We start from the raw sequence: 22,879 nt of genomic DNA, 5'->3' as shown, positions 1-22,879 counted from the left end.
GAGTAAATTATTTTTCATTCTATGTACATGATGCAAACTATTTTTTATAGTAACTATTTATTTTTGTTCTTCCACTTTCGTTTTTATTTTTCCTTAAAAAATGAATTAAATATTTTTTATTTTTTGTTCTAAAATTTCTGATAACAAACAAGCATGTTATTGGAATAAGTTTCTTAAACGTAGAGTTATTTAAAATGTAATTTCTGAAAATACAATTTATTTTGAAAAAAGAAACGCCTTTTTTTTTGGGTGATATATGTACAGTATTAAAACAAAATACCTGCTTATACAAATTAATTATCTCATCATCATATACATGTTCAAGTATATTGACTAGAGATAAGCAAATATATAAAAGTAAAAAACGCATCTCTTGAGTTTTAATTGATACAGACTTTATTTCTACTTTCAATGGTATTAACTAACATATTTTACTTCAATATGTTACTCATAATTTGGTAAATAGAAGATTGATTGTATTATTTTTAGATTAGAAGAATAAGAAATTTAATTTATTAAAATAAACAGATAAAAATATCGGTTCAAATCTTTATTGAATTTTCAGAACTATAACATATTTTAATTTAAAATTATGAATAAATAATAAACAAATTCTTGGATTAAATCTTCACACAGATAACAGCATTAAATTTTATAAACATTGTATTTCAATTTTTGAAAAGTAAAAAATGTATTGGTTTAGTCTTTTATAAATTAGAAGTGTGTTAAATATGATAATTAAGATTCATTATATATATAGTCAACAAATCAGATTTTCTCACATCAAATTGATCTCAAGGAAAAATATACTTTATTTCATGATAATAATTTATTGATTAAAATAAACTTTTTATCATTAGTGCATGGGCTCCTCGTTAAAACGAGAAGGGCGCAAGGAGGAAGGAATTTGAATAAACTGAACCCCAGGAATCAAGGGTAGCTTACAGTTATGGACTTTCAAATTGGGCCTATCCAAATATATGCATTCATATTTTATCATTCTCTGTACATTTTTTTTATCAAGATCATATTTGAGGATAAAAAAAATATTTATTTTATTAGGTTAAATTTAATTAAAATTAAAATTAAAATTAATTTATATTTTATTAAATTAAAGTTAACTAAAATTAAAATTTAATTTATATTTTATATATTTTATTATTATTTTATTTTAAAATTTTATAAAATATACTTTTTTAAATACTGAAAAATATTTAAGTGTCTGCATGTTTCAAAATATTTGCGAACATTTCTAAACTAATATCAGGATAACAAAATTGGTAAAAAAAAATTGTTGTAAGCACTGTCTACCTAAGTCATATGTAATGTAACATATCCTTTTATATTAATTAATAATTGGGTGATATAACTTTTTAAATATTACAGAATGGTATTTATACTATTATTGAAAAAAATAAAATCATTTTCTTTTAAAACAAGGTGGATTGTGTAAATAAAAACTAAATCAGCAAAACAGTCCTCTGGATTTCGTTACACATAGCCAGCTAAGAAGGTTTATCACACAACCTTCGGTTTTCTCTGAAACCAACACACTCCAAGTGATACGGTACTTCCTCTTCTCTCTCCGCCGTTTCAGATCTACGATTTCCATGTCAATGCAGGTCTTTTAGATATCATGCGTTTCTCACACTATGCTCAACTCGTTTTCCTCTTCTCATTCATCCTTCTTTAATCTCTATGCTTTCATCACATGATCAAGGCTTGGCTTTTCATCTGCTTGTGATCGACTATGTATTTTCATCTGATTGATGCAATGTATAATCACCATGGATTATTTGTATATGTTGTCTTTCGATTGACGTTTTGATGCGCGTGTTTGATTTGCTTTCTGCACGATATCGTTGTCTTAAATCGCAAAAAGGAGAATTAGGTTTTCATATTTAAGTTTATTGGCATTGTAAGTATATTGAATCACTTCACCAAGGGAGAACAAAAGTAAATTAAGGGATACTCCATTCTGTTGTTTAAAATTGAAATCTAGTACATATTTAGTGTGATGATTATTCTCCGCCTCCTTTTGGAGTGAGGAGAAGTGTTTTCGGTGGGATTATTTGTCTAATTTGTTGAGCTCAAGGTCTTTGTGTTACAACGTATGCGTAGTTATTTCCATGTCGCGATCGTGGTGGTTTGTTTGCGAAGGTATTTGTTTGAGTTGTTGAAGGACTTGATTTATGTCTAATTTCTAGATTTTAGTAATTTCGTATATGTTGATAGTTACCAACTGATTTTATCACAGAATGGCATCCAACAGGGGTCAAGGTGGAATTCAACAGTTGCTGGCAGCTGAACAAGAAGCACAAAGGATTGTCAATGCTGCCAAAAATGGTATTGTTTATATTCTTGCCTCCCTCTATCCCTTTTGCGTTGATATTTTCATTTTCATATGTAGGTCTGAGTTATTGGTTTTATGAGGGGTCAGTTTGCTTGTTTCCTCCTACATGTGACAGCAAATTCTTTAAGTATTACTATAATAAGTTATTCCACCTCTCCTCCCCTATCTTTCTGTTTATTTCCTTTATTGTACTCCTGTAACTTGAGCTGAATCTAGTTGTAATCTCTTATCGGTGAACTTATCAGTATCATTATTGTCCCTTGCTAGAAAAATTAGCTAGACTGAAGCAGGCCAAAGAAAACGCTGAAAAGGAAATTGCTGAGTACAGAGCTCAGTTGGAGTACGAGTTTCAAAAGAAAGTGTCAGAGGCAAGTCTATAATTGACTACAGTAAAATAAATAACTATAGCTGTTGTACTGTACCACTGTCTCGTTCAAAGTTTGTATGCTTTCATTCTTATGAATACAGAGTAGTGGACATTCTGGTGCTAATGTAAAGAGACTTGAGCTAGACACTGGAGCAAAGATCCATCACCTGAAAACTGAGGCAGGGAGGATATCAGGGGACGTTGTCACCACGCTCCTCAAGTATGTAATTAGTGTGAAGAATTAAATCTTGGTGCTGGGAACTCTCAAGTTATGCAGAATAATATATTTCATTCATCTTGTGTTTATTATTGTTCTAGATTGTGGTGGAGATAGAGTATTGCCTTTTTGCTATGATATGTAGTGTCTTGTTGCCATGTAAAATTAATTTTTGATTTGTTAAAATAAGCGGTTAAGAATTCATAGACATGCTTATATGTATCACCACTTTACCATAGGTCTGAGGATTACTTTGTCAGTTTATATTGAGTAAAGCTGGAACCAATGATTTATTCTTTTGTAAACACCGTCATATTCTCCTTTTACTTGATTTTGGCTTCGACTGAGTCTGTTAATTGCAGTTTCCACCGTGACTAATACTAGATTGAGGCTCTCCTTTGAAAGCTCTTTACTTTTCTTTAGGTTGAAGAGTTTAGTGGAATTGTTTTGTTCAAGGTTAAAGGTAAGCAGTATAAGATGTTTCATAATAGTGAAGCTAAACTAACTTTTGTCAAGACCGAACTAGAAATTAATTTTTAGGGTAACTTATTAATTCTTTATATTAATTTAATATATTCTGTAACTTACACATAAGAAATATTGAACTATAACTATATTGAGTATAGGAAATACTAACTACCAAGAGTAATATACAAGTGTAAAATCTCGCAATTTCTTAAATATTTAAATATATTAAATTTAATTATCACACTTTAGATTATTTTATTTTTTAAATATTTTATTTGGATGAGGAAATTTAAACTTAGTAAGTTTTAGTTTTATTGTTTGAATAAAATATTTTATTTATCACTAAATTTAGAAATTATTTAAATGTTAAATGATTGTTAATAATTAAAAAATGTCAATATTGATGATATTTTAGATAATTTTTGGTTAATGTTATATTTTAGTTAAAGTAAGATTTTGATTTTTAAACTTAGATTGTTTTTAGTTTAGGTCAATTACAATTACCCTAAAGAATGTATTTTTTCTCTATCACAAATTAGAGAAACAACTTACCAAATTTTACAACTGAAACTTTATTTTCAATAAAAATAAAGACTTGCTCACACTTAACTCTTAATTTTTAAATCCATGACATGTTAGTTTAACACTAAAACACATTTGGATAATTTACATAAAAGTTGTACATGACCATTTTTCATCATACTAGTCTTTAAAATGTAGATGAGACTCTCTATTAATAGTTTAAATACTCTCTGTTATCAAATCCTTTTAATGATATGCACTCTATTCAGCTTTATAATAGTGGATGCATGCCTCATAAAACGATCATATTTATTTAACAGTTTTAAATTAAAAAAATACAAATTGCTTGATGCTTTTAGATATTTATATTTAAAATAAAATATGTATTTATTAAATTTGTTTAGACAGACCAGATTGATGAACTTAAAAATATGGTTAGATTAATCTTATATATTTTAAGAATATTAAAAAAAAATCTATTTATTGTAAAAAGAAAATTATTTTATATAAGCCTCGTAATAAATTTATTAAAAAAATATTTAATGTGAAAATATATTTGAAGGATGACAAAAAAATTTTAAACCAAATTAAATTGATTCTAAACTACATTAAAAAATTAAATATTTTTTTATTTAGTTTTTAAATATGACTTAATTAAATACTCTCTGTTATCAATTGACTTTTATTAAATTAGATATTTTTATTAAAACTAATATATTATTAATCCATTTTTCTATAAGATTAAAACTAATTAATTTAAATGGAATCCAATAATATTGTTAGATTTGGTTTAAAATAATTCTAGAAATATTTAATAAAAAATTTAATTTTAAGACAAATATAAGTATATACAATTAGTGTTGTCAAAACGGGTCACCTGACCCAACCCAACCCGGTTCACTACAGGTTGATGGGTTAAACGGATTGTCTCATTAGCTCACTTAATTACATTTTTTTAAAATAAAAAAAAAGACAACTTTTTTGTAATTCAAATTTAAATAATTTCACACTAAAATGATGTTAAACTCTAAAGACAATTCAAAGTAAAAAAGATTAACATACAACACAACTCAGATGTAACTCAAAAGCAAACCTAAAAAGCGAATAAATAAGTTTATAATATTGATAATTTTTGTGTCATTTATCCATTTATAAGATTAGAGTCTTGAATGGATAAGTTTATAATACTTTGCTTTCTTGAAACATCTTTTTCTTTATTCTCATTTACAATAGAATAAAAAAATGTTAACTAATAATATTGAAACACAAAATAATAAAATAATAAATTAAACTAGGTGGGTTGGTGAGTCAACCCGGTTCACATGGGTTCAACCCAGGTGAGTCGAGTTTTAAGTGAGCCGAGTTAAAAATTGGCCCATATAAAAAAATTTCATTTTTTTTCAAATTAACAGCCAAACCCGTGGTGAACCGGGTTGGCCCGCAGGTTCTGATCCATTTTGACAGCACTACAAATAATAAATTTGATCACAATTAAAACAATGACAACATTGCTCCATTTTGAAGAAAAAAATGCAATTGAATTGAGTACAAAATAATGAAACTTGATACTCACATTAACATGTGACACTAAAGCATTACCATTAATAATGTTAATTCCTACTATTATCTGAGCCTCATTTTATTGACAAAATCAACTCTCTTATAGTTGATAACTTGTTTTAATCCTCACTTTTATCTTCCTTTTGTAAATACTTTTATGTTGGGCTACACTTATGTATTTATATCATTAATCCGTTTTTTTAGCTAATTTTGTGTTAGGAAGAACCTCCAACCAGAGAAACGAGAAAAACATAAATTAGGGGAGTCTTAAAGTCTACGCCACCTCCTTGTCCTTGAGCGAGAGCACTATAGAGAAGACTTGCGATGAGCGCCTAAAAACATCGTTGAGTGAGCACATTCTAAAGAGTAACTTTGGTGTTTTATGAAGACCTAGCGCTGAGTGGCAGGTCCCATGCGCTAACTTATGTGTTGTTGATGTGGCAAGTTGAACCCTATATAGCTCAAAGGAAACTAGGTCTTTGGTGGTTTGGAAGCACAACTACTATGTTTGGAGCTTATGGAGGCTACTTGGAGCTTGTGGAAACATCCTCTTCTTCCTCCTTGTGTTTCCTTCTTTCATTTTCCATTTTGTAAGCTCGAGGCTCTCCATGAAAATAAATAGCCAAACCCATATTGTTAAGGGCATTTGTAGCCATTGAACTTTCATGTACTTTGTAAATGCTTTGATTATATATATGTCTCTTTCATTAAATGATAATTTATTGTTTCTACTCTTAATGCTTGCTTGAAATAGAGACATGAATAGCTTGATTTGTGGCTCGTTAGGTTTTGGGAAGAATATAGTGAAACCTAAACTTGAAACACGAGATCTAATAGAGCTCGTATCTAGGATGAAACTTGAGTTATTAGTTGTCTTAAACCCGAAATCGTAATGCCGGTTAATTTGTTAAGTGTCTAAGATATTGGTTCTTAGTGAGAAAACCTAGACTCTTTCACCTAAGGGATTAGGGTTTGAGTGTGTTGACTTTAGTGTTTGGTGGAGAGGACATGATTTTGTGTGTACACAAGAGTGAAGTCGGTGAATTCTACCATATGTTATTACATATCATTTCTGACCTTTTCCTTCTTCTAAGTGCCTCCTACTATCAAAGTTCACCATTTATTTATTTGTTAATTTAACTTCTTGCACACAATCTTATATTCTTTAGTGTAGATGAGTTATTAATCATACAATTATTTAGTATTACACGAGTCTCTTGAGAAACGATAAACTTACCTTTTTATATTACTTGAGCAATTCAATACACTTGTTGAGAAGTTAATAGCCATGTGGTATTTTCATGTGGCACTACCCTGTCACGTGATAGTGAAAGTATCACATATCACATCATGAGATCTAACACGTGACAACAATTTTTTTTATAAAATAATTAAAAATAAAATAAAAAATAAATATAATTACGAATTAACACACGACATGTCATTATCATAGTTTGTAATTTAGTTTAAAAAAGAATCTAATTTTGTCAATTTTTTAAAAATTGAGACTCAGTTAAAACAAAAAGCAAAGTGGAGACAAGGATGAAACTTTCCCAAAAAAAAAATTAAGTACAACCAAATAATTAAACTTTAATGCTTACTTTTCACATAGACTTAATTAAAAATATAAAAATTTTTAGTACCTAATCAACTAAAAAAGAATTAATAAAAAGTCAATTAAAAATACTCAATTTTCATATAGACTTCAAACTTATTAAGCCTAAAAAGATTAAATTATCATTAAATAAAACATTTTGAATTAATATAAAATTATAAAATGAAAAATGAAAAAAATACATTGAAATATTGTTAACTTTTTAACAAACGTACCCTTCCTTCTCTCAGTAATTTTAAAAGTAAGAATATCAAATCCACATGAATGTTGTCATATTAAGAACTACACCAACTTTATACTACTAGACACAAAACAAAATATAAAATATGAAATAAGATTAAATAACCAAAAGATAAAAGAGAAGTTAGATTTAAACATTTCAATACTTTTGGTATTTATAAAATGAGAAAGCTAGTTAAATAGAAATATATGATATAAATATGTTAGAATTAGATTTCATCACCCACATCCTCTTATTTCATTAAGTTCAAGATTAAAGATTATTCTCTTCTTAATTGTCATGAGTTCCGAAAAGTTATACAGTAATATTTTACAACAAATTCTAAGTATACTTTATTAAATTACAATTCTTTATCAACTTAATAAAATAAACTCGTATTAAGGTCTAAAGATAATTAATAAATCTGGATAAATAATTTATTGATTGTTCTATTTTAAATCAGGAACTCATAAAAGTTTTTCACTTTTTTATAACCTATGAAGCTCCAACATGGTTGGGGATACAATATCAAACACACTTCTTCGAGTAAGGAGAAAAAGAATGATAGGGAAGGAATAACAGAAGAAGAAATGTCCAAAAAAAAATATTGAATAATTTAAAATTTTAATTATATTAGAAATTTAATATTTTATTAAATTTTGATTTTTTTTCTTTTAAATTTTACATATTTTTTCGTTTGAATTACTATTTTCCATTTGAAATTTAAATCACAATATTTTTCAATTTTAAATTTAAATTGAAATTTAAATGTGATTTATTATATAATTATATTATTATTATTATTATATTGTGTTTTTTTTTATTGAGGCCACTTTTATATTTTTTTTATTTATTTTTTTAAATTATGGAACATAAAATTGAAAATTTTATAATTTTAATCTACTTTTTAAAATGATTAATTAAAGTCTTATTAGATATAAAAATTATAAAGAAAATATATTAAACTTTTACTTAAGAAAAAGAATTAAATATTAAAATATTTTTCACAATAATCATACTAAATTTAAAAATATAACATAAAGTTAAATAGTCTAACAATTTCATATTATTTTTAAATTATATAACATATTATATTATAATTAATTTTTAATCTGTATTTTATATTTTTATATTTAAATAAATTTTATTTTACTAGATTAATTTATTTAATTTTTATATTTAGGTAAATTTTTTGTATTTAATTTATTTTTTATATAAGAAATTAAGATAAATATGTCTAATTTAAGTAAACATTAATAGAAGAGTAATTTACCACTTTATGTAAACATAACCAAAATATACAAGAGATTTTGGTGACTATATTTAATCTAGACAAGAGATATTTTAGTTATTCATAGAGTTAAATAATGAAGAAGAAATGGGGGTGAAAGAGGGTGGTGTTTTCAATTGATGAGTGCCTTACCCTTCCCTTTTTTGCTACAAAAAAAGTTTGTGATCTTTGTTTACAATACTCATTGGTCATAAGTAGAATTGATGTTCAAAATATGTTTTTATTGTGGTTTAGTTAGGCAAGAAGAAGACTAACTGAATAGGAAATGAATATGATTAAACAAGGAATTACTAGTTGAGCAAGGACCATGTTGGCTTGATTGTATTTGCTTCTTCTATATTCTTTTGTTTTCTTAATTTTTTCTTCATCACTAAATCTTATCAAAAGAATTTTAAAATGTTATATGTAATAATTAAAAAATATAGTTAATTTCTATTTTTTTTAAATTGTAAAAACTAATGAGAAAACTATCAAAATAAAGTATTTAAAAGAAATTAAATAAGTGAATGCTATAGTTGATAAATTAAGTATAAAGAACACTTATTAAATGTTTTTTTTAATAATTAAATAATGTAAAAGCAGTTCAAAATTAAAAAAAAAATCAAAATTGTTCATAATGGTTCATAGTAACTTGATTTGATTCATGGAGCAAATGATTTTGCATTCCAATCAAAGTATTCTTGGAGTTTAGTTCTACAATGACAGACAGTTTGCTCTCATGTAACCTTGTACTATGTATATTTAATGTGAGTTTTGCCTAAGATTAGAAGAAAATATTAGTTCATTAATTAACACAAAAATGAAACAAATAATAAATTCTTTTAACACATCTCTGTTAATAAGACAAAAGTCAACACATTTTGAAACAAAATTAGGATCAATTTACAATACTTGTTTGTGAGGCAAGAGACAAACTAATTAAACCCACATCACACAAGTTATAGTTAAAACATTGCAAGTTTTAGGAAAGTAGCTTAAGCATATAATATAACAATATAACTTATATTGAATGATATATTATTAATGTCATTGGCTTAAATATTTTCAAAACTCAGATTATTTTTTTCACATTAACATAAATCATTGTTATATAAAAAAGTATAATTTAACAATTTTTTTGATAAAATAGACTTTTCATTATTAATGTTCTGCTTTTAAAAATTATATCGATCCTTCTCGAATATGATCTCTCCTTTATACCGTTGTTCAATAATTTATGATAGTTTATATGTATTGGCCGATTGTCTGTGCTCGTTTAATTGTATCACATAGCTCCTCTTCGATTTGAAGTACCAATTGCTGTGTTGCTTTCATGAATATAAAAGAGGACCACTCACACCTCATTGCAAAATCATTAATACGGTTTCATTGTAAAAAACAAAACTCTCCCCCACATTTAATTGAATTGTCAGATTTAAATTAGTTTTAAGTTAAGTATGTCATGTTAGAAAGAAAAAAACTCAAGGACACAATAAAGGAACAACAAAGTGTGTCCATAAATATAGAAAAGTTGAAATTAGAAGACAAGAATGTAAACTTTGTTTTCATTTTTAAGGCTACATGTTTGAATTCACATATATAAGTATGAAATCACTTTGTAATATTAGATAATGTAATTTTAGAAAAATATTATACATTTGACATGCATGCTGTCATGCCATGTTCACTGGTGTCTCTTAGTGTGTTGTCTTATATAATGATTTAAAAACTGTTGAATTGAATTGAATGTAATAGTAATTAAAATATAAGTGCAAGCAAGTTAAAGTTGGAAAAGAATTCTACATTGGAGTGTATGTAAAGCAGAAGGCATGTGCACAAGTGCTGGTAGCAAAGCATAAACAAAAAACATAGAAGGTTATTCCAAACACATATATGTTGCCAAAGGAGTGATATAGCAGGTTGCTACTTCATACAACAAGGTTTTGTAAATATTTGTCTTGTCGAGTATTCTCTACAAGATTCTGAGTATGGAAAATCTGCAGCTTTATTTACAACTTGAACGTGTTTGTTTCAGGATTGGTTCTGGTACTACGAGAGATTCCTGTCTAACTAGAAGGGAACCCTCTACTTTAGCCATTCTGCTTTTGCATAATTGCATGTGTCTTTGCCCCGTGACTGTTGTAAGCATTACCAGGACGTTGCTTTTTTTTCTATCATGCATGCAATTCGTTCAGCAGTTTAACATGTTAATGCCTTTCAATTTGTCTTTTCTTTTTCTTCGGATCTAATAAAGTTTCATGCTTTCACTTTTAATAATTTCATTTTGGAGTTTATCAGTTTTGCATGGAGTATCAAGAGACAATTTTTGAGCACCCGTGTATACTATGCAAGACAATAGGTTTACATAGTTTGGTACAGGCGACAAACCATTCTGATTCAAAAAATTCCATTGCAATCAAAGTTCACAAGAAATAGACAGATTACTGAACACTTTTTCACAGTTGTTTGTTGCTCTAACGTTTAATTATTATATCTAATTATATCTTTTTAAAGTTACTGCGACCATAGGTTTACACAGTGGACCACATATTACTCAATGAAGATGGTAGTGTAAATTTGAATCAGAGATATTTTTGACACCCATAAATTTTTTATATTGATTATTTTTTTTATTTTTTCTAAAATTACAAAAGTTTATTTTTTTATGATTATTTTATCTGTAACATGTATCAAATGAATATAAATCTTTGTGTCATTTACTTTTTCCAAGTCCCAAAGGTAAAAACTGATTTTACAGTTTTTTATCTTGCAAAGTGGTAACAGTTTAATGCAAACGCCTGCAGAAGTTGATTCAATGATAAAAAAGGGACATAAGGAAATTAAAGAAATAGGTATAGAAGAGCTCCCTAGGAGTACAATTCTTTCAATTCTAGGTTGTATTCTTACATCATGTATACCATACCAAAAGAGAAAGGAAAAAGAAACACTTTGTGTAAAGGGAAAAGGACAAGAGAGGGAAATATCTTGTTCTTTAAAGAAACTGAATGGTGAGGGAATAGGAATCTTAAGGGGATCCAAGCGCTTGTAGACAAGTTAGTTTCTCAAGATAAAAATGACTTGCCCTTTATGCAATGGAAAAAGAAGTTGAATTCTGAGCCATGCCTAGAGCCATCTCAGCCAACAGTAAACGTGACAAGACCCTCATTGTCTATCTCCTTCAGTCTCTCCTCAATCACTTTTTTTTATTTATATGTGTATGTATGTAACACTATTCTTCAATGAGTTTCTAACTCTTAGGGAGTTTGAAAAAGTAAAGTATAGGGAACAGAAAAAGAGAGAGACAAGGTAGGTTCAGGTAGAATTATTTACAAAAGTTAACTTTGCTTCATGCCAAATTGCTAGCTTCTTAGTTGTTTCCCAAGTTAAAACAGTAGCAAGAGGGTTTTAGGGGTGTTTTTGTCATTTGAGAGACATGGAAGGCCTTGTCTTTGTATATATATAATATGCTGTTCAATTGCTTCTACCTCATATATAGTACTTTCAAATAATCTCTATGCATCTTACCTTCTTCTTCCATGTTAGTGAGATAAATATGGCTAAGTTTGCATTTGGTTTTTTATGTTACTGTTAACATACTTGCGTGCCTGGCTCCCTGTATGCCATTTGCAGAGCCCATCAGAACAGTGATGGCTTTAACTAATGGCGTGCGAGGAGTCATGCATGTTGTTAGTTATTAGTTTAAACAAAACTGATGTAGTTTTGGTTTATATTTTTTCTGAAACTCAGTTCATTATGTCTCTCCTTGAATATGTTTTGTTTTTCCTAATCTTTCTTTCCTTCTGTCGAATGATGTTAGAAGAGGTTTCCTCTCATGTCTGATAAATGATTAATCTATACTGAGCATGTTTAATTGTGTTAGGTTTAATCCATATAGTCTACCTGGTTCAAACTATCATCTAGAGAGAGAGAGGTAAGAGACATTAGGTACAAAGGAAATTAAAAAAAAAAAACATTTTTTCTTTTGATACTTGCTTCTCTTCTTATCAGTATTACATGTTAATTGAGATCTTTGGTCCTTTAAAGATCATTGTCATCTTGAATTTGACGCATGCACCAATACTTTTCATTGTTGTGTTGTCATTTTTTTTGTGTGATTGACTAGTTAACATCTTGGGATATTCTCTATTTCAACCCAAATCGTGCATCTGGTTTTGGGATATTCTCTATTTCACTAGTTTGAATTAGTTGACAACAGTGGCATCATTGACTGTAAATTTTGATGATAATTGAGTAGCAAGCTTTAGAGAGCAAATATAATGTCTTCTAGTTAGCAGATTTTTTCTTGAATTGTTTTCTGTCTCTTTCATGCTTGTATTACTCTTTTAGTGACACAGGTGTACTCTCTTGAAAATTGGAGTTACGTCATTGTTTGTGGAGCCTATGTTAGCCATGCTTGTCAGATTGATTAGTATTGTTGAAAAAGCTTCTGCAGAACACTTTGTATTGGTAGTGCACTTTAAGAAGACTTGTATACTCAACAGATTCACACAATTTAGAACTGAAAGAAAATAGTTCTATGACTCCACTTTTAAACTATTGTTGAATCATTCACTGGTACAACTATTTATTTCTTTTTTCTTTCTGATTGTCTTGATTTATATAACTTTACCAATTTTACTTTATTTTTCTTGGCCAGTCATGACCATGAGTTGATATTCTCTTTTTTATAATTGTTCTGCAACTATATAAATTATTATTATATCATAACATTTTATTCATATTTATTATTACTATTATTATTATTATAACTATTTAAACATAATATTTTATTTTTAAAAGTAATTGTAAACCATATATTTGTGAAAAGAGAAAGAGTTAAAACAAGCATTTTTATTTCCTTGGGTCTGTACATAAGTGCACACCTTCTGTATATTTTTTTTAAGGAAAGAAAATCATGAATTTTCAACAACACGTCTAATAGTACCCAAGTGCAAGAAAAAAAAAATAATGAGAAGGAAAAAATGTGATATGCCTGAAATAATAATTTCAAGATTTAATCCTCATTTAGAAATCATTTTAAATCAACCTATGCTAGAAACCTCACCTCAACTTTTGGTGGTTTTGAAGAATTATTTGGTCATTTGGCTACTGTAAAAAGTATAAAAATGTTTAAGAATTATAGTATAACGTTTAGGCTTAAATAATTTCTTATATTAAGAAAAGCAACATTGGTTGTTCTGGTGGTGGGAAAAAAACATTGGAAAAGAAACCTAGAAATAATTCTAGAATTATTTTACAGAGTCCATATTTTTTTCAACTTAAGTCAAAATTTTATAATTTATTAAACAATTCAATAGGCAAAGAAAAAATTATATAATATTAAAAATATTAATCATATATTAAGAATTTAAAATTAAATAAGTCAAAATATATATATATATATATATATATATATATTATAACATAGAATTGCTCGATTAAAATTATCAAATAAATCATAAAAAATATATGACAAATAGACATGCTACTATTATGTTTGATAAAATTAATTCAAATTTTTTAAAAATAGTTAAAAGTTGAAAAAAAGTTAAACTAAGAGTTGTTATATTTCCAGTTGAACATACTTTATTATTTTAATAATTTTTGTGTTTAAATAATAAAGTATTAAATATAATATTTTAAACGTGTTTTATCATTAATAGATAAGTTGAGTGGTTAAATACATATAAATATTGTTTGTTGAACACTTATGTATATGTTTTGTTTGATAAGCTTTTTACATCAATAGAGGTAGTTTAATAAACTTTTTGTTGAATGTATAATAAGTATACTTTATTCATTATGTCAAAAAGATCTTGACATTTTCTCAATATAGAATCTTTTAAAGAATGTGTTAAAAGTTATTTTGCAAAACCATTTTGGAAGGATGGAATGTTAGGATTGCAAAGTCAATAGTTGTTTCGTGCTTTACTTAAAAGGTGAAAAAAAAAAATCTGCACAAATTTAAAAAAGTGTTTTTAAACGTTTCATCTATTAACTTTCATCCTTTGAAATATTATTGTTTTAAAACTTTTAATGGATTTGACCGAAACATATTAGTCTTTTTTGTTTAACATTAAATATCAAAACAAATTATCTTTTTTCTAATTTTGGAACTATTAAACATATTATTGTTGATCATAGTGATATGTTACTTGCATTTACAATAAATAAGCGTATCTAAACTCCAAAATATTTTCTTTTATAAGAAGTGCAACAATATTTCATGAAAAATATGATGTAGTACTTTTTATTTTTAATTTCAATATCTTTAGTTTTACTTGTCTTTATCTTTAACATTTTATCTTTATATAGTTAATATATGTATATAAGTATGTTTAAAGTGTAAGATGGATGTTTTTTTGTTATTAGTCAAATAAATTTAACTAAAATGTCACCATACTTTTCAAGAAATGTTTTTAGTAATAAAAGTAATATAAAATAATAATTGTTAATAATATATATAATATACAAAGAGAAAAAATATTAATTTTTAAAATAAAAAAAAATATTTAAGTAAAAATGAAATAAATATTTTTAAATATAATATTTTAGAATCGAATATGTAATGTTATATTCAGTTACAGCGAATTTCATAACTGAATATGAAGTTTCATGACTTTGCACACTAGCTAGAACCTAATCCACTTTTCTTGAAATAGAATTCATCCCTCCTAGAATCGAATTCACCTCTGTATTAGAATACGCAACCTTCATCAGTGGACAAAGTGAATATTTCACTCGTAATTCACTCAAATCTTATGCCTTCCTCAAAATGGAGAATACCCTTCATTCGCAAATCCATCATCATCTATCACTCCTAATTGGTTCAAGCGAATACTTTTATTCGCAATCTGTCTCTTCCAGTTTCTGTGAACATTGACTTCCATTCATCTGAACATAACATAAGTGCTAAACAAATTTTGTACTATTTCTTGAATTTTATAAATATTTAATGTTAAATTCCTTAAATAGTGTTTTTTTAGAATATGATTTTTAATCATTATTTTGTTTAACGTTAAGGATAAAAATTATCTAAGTTTTATATTTGAACAAACATTTAGAGTAAAAAAAAGGTTGTATTGATGTAAATCTCATTATTCAAAAGTTGAATTGTTGTACCAAGTTAAAAATAAGTACTTCATTATTTTATATAAAAGTTTTATATATTTTTCTCATTCACATTCACTATAATATATAATATTAATATTAATGATATTTGTCTAAAAGATGTATAGACAGTTTTGTAGAATAAATTATATGTTTGAATTACAAAGATGTTCTTTTACATTACAAAATTATTTGTTTTTGAAAGTGTTCAAAGTTTGTATAGTCTAATTTAATTTAATTTCTTTTACATGATATGTTAATTAAGTTTTCTAATGAATGTAATAATTTTAAATTTTAAATTGTTGATCTAAGAACTAACTTTTTTTTAAGCAATCATTTTGTAGTCAATTTAAAAAAAAACATGTTTAAATCATTTTCAAATAATCTGTCCTTGAAGACAATGAAAAGTGAATAATAAAATGTGATGCAGGTGTTTGTTCTAAACTTAATAGTTTAATGTGTTGATTTCATTTCTTGCTATAGTTTATTTTTATTATATAATTAATCGTTGTTGACGGATTGTATTGATTGAATTATTGTTAGGATAAATTTCATATTCTCAAGACTAGAAACACGTTTCAAAATCATAAATAATTATTCTTTACAATCTCATGACAAAACCATTAATTATATTTCAAAGGAGTGTGCATTTTCGGTGAACCCAACTATTTTGTTCAAATTATAAATTATCAATGTTTCATATTTGAGCAGTCATTTAAAGTTAATTAAAAAAATTGTATTGATGACAATCTCATTCAAAAGTTCAATTATGACTGAAGATTTATATTTTGAAAATGACTAATTATGTATAATAAAACATTCAATGATAAAAAAAAATTATACAAAGTTAATTAGATCTGTGATAATAAAATACGTTACATTAAAATAAGAAATCTAAGCCGTTATTTTTTGTTTTATGTTGTACATTTTAAAATTCCTTGGTTTGAAAATAAATTATTTTATTAGAGATAATAAAATTTGTAATTGTCATACTACCAAATCAAGATACTAAAAAATGTTATCAATAATTTTATTAGGGACAACAAAATTTGTAATTGTCATACTACCAAATCAAGATACTAAAAAATGTTATCAATAATTTTATCCTTATTAATAGAGATTCAAAATGAGTTCTCACCACATATTTGAATTAGTCTTTTTTTTAATATGGGTTAAATTGAACATCTATTCATTAATCCAAAGGTTAAATGGGTTTGAGTTAAGTTAAAAATGAGTTCACTATTAATCCATCAACAACAATACTTTATTTTTATTTTTACCATTTTTCTAAGTTTTTTTGTTATAATTATTTATTACATCTAATTGTATAACTTTACAATTTGATTTTTTAACTATCAAAATGTTATTTCATAATGTTTGAATAGTTTAAATGTTTAAATTATTTGTTTAATCTATAGTTGTCATCCTTTAATTTTCAATTTCTATCCTTATAATACTATTTAAAGAATTATATAAACACTTTGATTTTGTACAATTATAAAAAAAATCAAATTAATCTAATTTCATTCTTATTCACCAAAAAATTGAATCGGATTTAACTTTCAATCCATGATGAGTCAATCCATATGAGTCATATTAACTCACTTTGATACGATCCGAATCATTAATAATATTGTCTAATAAGAAAATATAACCTTCATATACACTTATTTATTATAAACAATTTATTTTTGTATAAGTAAATGTTTTGTTGAGTGTATTACAACCTCAACCAAATTTCTTCCTCTTCAATTTTTCTGAAATTAAAACTCACCTTATTCATTTTGAAATCACCAAAATATTAAAATCTATTGAGCAATACAGAGTCAAGTAAAAAACGCATTTTAGTATGAACAAGTACTTTGCAGCAACAAAATGATATGTTACTTATTACTCCAAAATATTTTAGTATAATTGTTATTATTGCCTACATTATACATTATTTATTATTATTGAAAATTTTGTCTAATTTGTATTATTGTTTTTTACAATCACACAGAAAGGTTTTTTGAACACTCATACAATGATTTTGTTAATGTATTCCAACCTTCACTCGTTGCATTAGGACAAATGATTTCAGAAACAAAAATTCGATGGTAATTCATACTCCAACATATAATGTTTCATTTATTTTTTATTATTAATGAATTTTATTATTATTATAATTAGTAGTATTATTCAAATACAAAATTAATATATAATGTTATAATGTTTTTGATATTTTTTTATGATATACAAAATGTTATTTGATTCTACTTTTAAAATTGCAAGTTATAATTTTTCATATTATCATATTTATTATTATTATTATTATCAAATACAAATTAGATACATAATGTTATAATGTTTTTGATATTTTTTATGATCTACAAAATGTTATTTGACTCTACTTTTAAATTGCAAGTCATATATAATTTTTCATATTATCATAATTATTTATGATAAATTTTGTTAAACTTAAAAAATAATAATAATTCGTTCAAATACATTTTTTTGTCTATTTTTTTTCTCTATACGCATCACTTGATTAAAAGTGAAGTAAAAGGGTAAATATAATATCGATAAAAAAAATTAAGTAATACTATTTTAAACAACAATAAATGATGGAGAAGTACAAGTAAAAATATTTGAAAAATTCCATAATTAAGGAAAGTGTAGAGAATTAAACTTAAAATAGATTAGCATAAGTAACTAATGAATTGCTGACTTTTCTTTACGACTTTGTTCACTTGAATGGATTTGGGAAAGAATGATTGAATTGATTTGAGAGAATTTAAAGGTAAATTTTTTATTGTTTATTTGAGTGGATTTGGAGGCAATTAAGAGTGAATTTGGAAGTAAAGTTTGTGACAATTAGTGTAGGTTTTGATTGATGTGACAGATTAAAAAAATTTACTTCCAAATTCACTCTAACTTACCTCCAAATCCACTCAAATAAATAACAAAAAAATTTATCTTCAAATCCTTTCAAATTCATTTCATCACTCTCCCCCAAATCCATTCAAGTGAATAAAATGTACATGTTAATTGTTTCACATCCAATTGATTTCTAAAAGGAATTTTGTGTAAGATGATAAATATGAATAATGATTTCCCCGAATGAATTGACACGCAATAAAACAAATCATAACACTATTAACTTGAATATGTAAGTTAGGCCAAAACGCATATGTAATTGGTACTCTTGTGGAAAATGGTTCATTATTCTCATTTCAATGTAAAGTTTTCAATGCCAACTTTTGGTTTTGCATGATACCTTGAGAAACTTTTCTTTGTGAAATTTAATCATTTCATACAAAGAAAGTGTTGTTATTTTTTTATTATTTTAAACAATCATGCATATAAAAAGGGCACTAATGTATCAATCCTCCTTTTTCAACCACAAATTACCTCAATCAATCTAGAATCATAAAAATTCACTTTGAGCAATCGCATCCAATCAAAAAAATTACATGTGGAAGTAAATGTAACTATCTCTATCTCTCACTTCTTTCTTGTTACATCTTTCTATTGTCTCATTCAGATATGTATAAAATATTTTCCAAAGAGAAAAGTCATGTTACATATATGCAGGAAAAAAAATTGATGATTGTAACCACTTGAGAAAAACTATGATGAATCTTAAACACAGTTAATGATTTATGTTTCTACAGAGCAACCTAAGCATGCATCCTTGAAATCTAACGAGCAAGATTGGAGGTACTCCATCCGGAGGAATCTGCAAAGGATGCTGCTGCACTAGCACTTGATTCCTCCGATGAATTTACTTGCCTCCTCGTTCTGGCGTTCCTCATATCATTCACAAATCCTGGTCGTGAAACTTGAAACTCCTCCATCTCAATGTTTTTGCTCAACATGTCTACAACCTCTGACATTCGTGGCCTCACCCTGGCCGTTTCTTGCACGCAACAAAGTCCCACCATTAGGAACCGTTTAGCTTCTTCCATGTGATAGTTCATCTTCAGCATTGGATCCACCATTCTCAAAAGATCTTTTTCCTCGTACGCTGCCCAGGACTGTCAACATGTTCACACAATCACAATTAACATGGTATCATTTAACATGGATGTCCAAAAAATAAAACATTGCTGTTCACTTGTCCAATTTTTTTACCTTCTCAACTATGAAACGATCCGCACCTTCATGATCATCTACTGCTCTTTGGCCACTCACAATTTCTAGAAGCAGTACTCCAAAACTATAAACATCTGATTTTCGTGTCAGGTGGCCAGAACTGGCATATTCCGGAGCAAGATAACCTCTATAACGTTTTCACAAAGATTAAAGAAACCCATCAGTAATTCAGTAAAAAGAATCCAAATTTGTTTCATTCACTCAAAAGGGGTTCTGGTTTCACTCACAATGTGCCTGCAACTTGTGTACTGATGTGGGATTTTTCATCTCTTAACAGCTTGGCCAGGCCAAAATCTGAGACTTTTGGTGTGAAATTTCCATCAAGAAGAACATTGCTGGATTTGATATCTCTGTGCACAATATGGGGTTGAAGCTCCTCATGAAGAAAGGCAAGCACTCTGGCCACACCAACTGATACATCTCTCCGAGCCTCCCAGCTGAATGTCATTCTTTTTTGCTCAGAACCTGTCAATAGTAACAGAGAATCAAAAGACAATACATGCATGAAATATAATTCTACACTTTGACTAATTAACTTAAAAAATTAGAAAATAATAATCTGAAGATCACCTAAGAAAGTGTGACGAAGGCTATTGTTTTCCATATAATCGTAGACTATGTATCTGTGGGCTCCTTCAACACAACACCCTCGAAGAATAACTAGATTTTGGTGCTTCACATTTGCAAGTGTATTCAATTCTGCCACAAAACCCCTCTCTCCTTTTACGGAATCTAGCTCAATCGAAAGCACTTTAACAGCCACCAAACTTCCATCCCGAAGCTGCCCCTTTACAATTTACACAGCCACTTCAAATTCAATTCTCGATTCATTAACAGAACTAACACACAGCATCAAATTGTAGATTTCTTCAATACCCACATGAAAAAAGAAAGAAAAAATGACGATATGTGTGTATAACCTTATAGACAGAGCCAAAGCCTCCTTCTCCAATCTTTTCCGAGGGATGAAAACCCCGCGTGGCAGAATTCAATTCTCTGTAAGTGAATATGCGAAAGTTTCCATCGTCATCTTCACCTGGCTCTTCTGTTGGGTAATTATTATAGATCCAATGCAGAATTCTATGACGTTAAGATAAAATGTGATGAAAAAGCAAATGATGAGAGAAGGAGGAAAAGACATTAACATGTTTATATATACCGTGCTTAGTTTCTTGATCTTTGACCGATGCTGAGAAACAAGTACAAAAAGAACAACAGGGAATCTTCATGCCTGGAGACACGTGTAAAATTCCTAGGATGATTGATTTGGGTGTTTGTTTCGCTAAGGTTTGTTTGGAGATGGCAATGGTGTGAAGAAAGCGAAGGAGAGCATGGGGAGGTTGTAATGAAGAGGAGGCGGCACACAAAGGTAAGTCTTTGACCCATTGACTTAAACTTCATATATATATATATATTTTTTCTCTATTTCTGATAGATTCTCTTGTTTACCATGTTGCCATCTCATTTCACTCCCGAGTTTCTTAGATTTTTCTTCTGGATTTTCTGGATTATGGATGAAAATGATACTAGTTCCAAGTTTGTCATTTTTTTTAAAAGGTGAAGTTTGACTATGTTTTATTTTTTAATTGAAAGTTCAAATTGATCACTTTTTAAATCAATATATTTTTAGAGTTCGACTTGATTTAAAAGTTTGTTTAAGAACCTGTTTTAGGAAAAAGTTATGCAAGTAAAAATAATTGTTTTCAATGAAAATTCCTGAAAATTTTCAATATTTTTTCATTAATATATTAGTTGTTATCGTTTGCTATCTTTTGCAACCTTGTTTTTTTAATGGTGAATTAAGAAAAAAGTAGTAAGGAAACTATTTGAATTATAATAAAGAAAGAAAATCTAATCAGCTATATATAAAAATTTGAAGATCTAATCAGCTATAACTTTTAAAACAATTGAATTTAATTATTCTGAGAACATAATCTATTATATAACTTTTTTTCATTTTTTTTATTCTATATGGAAAGTTTTCGGTACGCTTTTTTGTTTAAAAAAAATACCTTTTTAAGCTTGACGTGTTTCTCTTCCTCTTTTCTCGCGCCTTTCCACGTTCTTTTTGCCGTTCCACTTCTTTCCTAAAATTTCTTTCCACAAATTGGAGGCAAATCCTAATAATTTTTTAAAGAAGTTGAATATTATCCACAACGAACCTTCATATAGAATATTTTCATTACACCTTAAAATTAAGAAATCTCTAATTTGTTTTGAAAAGTAAAATTTGAAAAATGTATATATTTTTATTAGGAGGACAACAATAACAAATTATTCTTAAATGTCGGATTAATACGAAAAATCTTATCAACTATAAAGTTATTATCATGTTCTATTAATTTTAGAGTTATCATTTTAAACTTTAGTTTAATCTCTAATTATCCGTCCAAAATACTTTATCTAACAAAAAAAAAAGTTTCCAGACTCCAATAAAAATAATAATAAATAATGATAGCACTCTTTAACAAATAAAGACAAAATTGAAAGATTATTGTGAGATAAGAAAGGCATGTTAGGTGAAGAAAGTTGTACATTCGAAAAATGTCATCTTCAAGGTATTTTCTTTTGGGTGACAGAGTCTTCATTTGATACTTTTCTTTGTGTTTCAAACTAGAACTAATGCATATTGGTGCAACTAACCCCTTTGACCAATTTCAAAGATTCTGAGAAGCATGTGTCAAGGTTATCTTAGCTTATATTGGATTTTATTTTTAGCGTCACATTTCATCCCTGTCATCTATTAACATGGTTCTAATGTCATGTGTGACATAACACCAGAATTTAAAATTCATAAAATAGAATACATTATTTATTTTTTATGTAATTTCTATATTTGATGTATTATTGTTATAATAGGCAATCATTTCCATTTTTATGTATTATTATTATTATAATAAGTTGAGATATAGTTGTTATTTAGGTTCATGATTCATAGGTTAACTCTGAATCTCTTTAAAAGTGGATTTTATTTTGTTTTTGTCCATTTAATTGGAGGTTTTTTAAAGTTTTAGTTCTAAAAGCCTTATGTGAAAGGATTGGG

General features: G+C 27.2%; 2 protein-coding genes and 1 long non-coding RNA gene across 5 annotated transcripts; 2 read left to right on the top strand and 1 right to left on the bottom strand.

The window, feature by feature from the left end:
• The first annotated feature begins 1,459 nt into the window (after positions 1 to 1,459).
• LOC108328423 (V-type proton ATPase subunit G) lies at positions 1,460 to 3,293 on the top strand. 2 transcript variants are annotated; one of them, XM_017562288.2, is made up of 4 exons: positions 1,460 to 1,567; positions 2,258 to 2,346; positions 2,621 to 2,721; positions 2,822 to 3,293. In XM_017562288.2, the coding sequence occupies exons 2-4, from the start codon at positions 2,259 to 2,261 to the stop codon at positions 2,963 to 2,965; spliced, it is 333 nt and encodes a 110-aa protein (XP_017417777.1). In that variant the 5' UTR covers positions 1,460 to 1,567; position 2,258; the 3' UTR covers positions 2,966 to 3,293. The 2 variants fall into 2 exon arrangements, with proteins under 2 accessions (XP_017417777.1, XP_017417778.1); XM_017562289.2 differs by having other exon boundaries at positions 1,460 to 1,622.
• An 8,305-nt stretch (positions 3,294 to 11,598) lies between these two features.
• Positions 11,599 to 13,235, top strand: LOC128195394 (uncharacterized). The gene is made up of 2 exons (XR_008246835.1): positions 11,599 to 11,898; positions 12,940 to 13,235. It is a non-coding gene; the product is annotated as an uncharacterized LOC128195394 (long non-coding RNA).
• A 5,838-nt stretch (positions 13,236 to 19,073) lies between these two features.
• Positions 19,074 to 21,209, bottom strand: LOC108328283 (putative serine/threonine-protein kinase). 2 transcript variants are annotated; one of them, XM_017562119.2, is made up of 6 exons: positions 20,996 to 21,209; positions 20,757 to 20,881; positions 20,407 to 20,623; positions 20,064 to 20,301; positions 19,816 to 19,963; positions 19,074 to 19,718 (listed from the first exon to the last, which is right to left on the bottom strand). In XM_017562119.2, the coding sequence occupies exons 1-6, from the start codon at positions 21,063 to 21,065 to the stop codon at positions 19,383 to 19,385; spliced, it is 1,134 nt and encodes a 377-aa protein (XP_017417608.1). In that variant the 5' UTR covers positions 21,066 to 21,209; the 3' UTR covers positions 19,074 to 19,382. The 2 variants fall into 2 exon arrangements, with proteins under 2 accessions (XP_017417608.1, XP_052728665.1); XM_052872705.1 differs by having other exon boundaries at positions 20,757 to 20,872.
• Positions 21,210 to 22,879: the final 1,670 nt, after the last annotated feature.

The sequence above is a fragment of the Vigna angularis genome, chromosome 2, assembly GCF_016808095.1.
Source record: "Vigna angularis cultivar LongXiaoDou No.4 chromosome 2, ASM1680809v1, whole genome shotgun sequence".
In the NCBI taxonomy this organism is placed as follows: domain Eukaryota; kingdom Viridiplantae; phylum Streptophyta; class Magnoliopsida; order Fabales; family Fabaceae; genus Vigna; species Vigna angularis.
The sequence above is the reverse complement of the archived record's forward strand: the minus strand, read 5'-3'. Positions and strand labels throughout refer to the sequence as shown.

Bases quoted from the DNA above. Each gene is read 5' to 3' on its own strand.
- LOC108328423 (XM_017562288.2), top strand. From the start codon at position 2,259: ATGGCATCCAACAGGGGTCAAGGTGGAATTCAACAGTTGCTGGCAGCT. The intron at 2,347-2,620 runs GTATTGTTTATA...GTCCCTTGCTAG, and splicing joins TGTCAATGCTGCCAAAAATG to AAAAATTAGCTAGACTGAAG. The intron at 2,722-2,821 runs GCAAGTCTATAA...TTATGAATACAG, and splicing joins TTCAAAAGAAAGTGTCAGAG to AGTAGTGGACATTCTGGTGC.
- LOC108328283 (XM_017562119.2), bottom strand. From the start codon at position 21,065: ATGAAGATTCCCTGTTGTTCTTTTTGTACTTGTTTCTCAGCATCGGTC. The intron at 19,964-20,063 runs GTGAGTGAAACC...AAAACGTTATAG, and splicing joins ACACAAGTTGCAGGCACATT to AGGTTATCTTGCTCCGGAAT. The intron at 19,719-19,815 runs GTAAAAAAATTG...ACATGTTGACAG, and splicing joins ATCGTTTCATAGTTGAGAAG to TCCTGGGCAGCGTACGAGGA.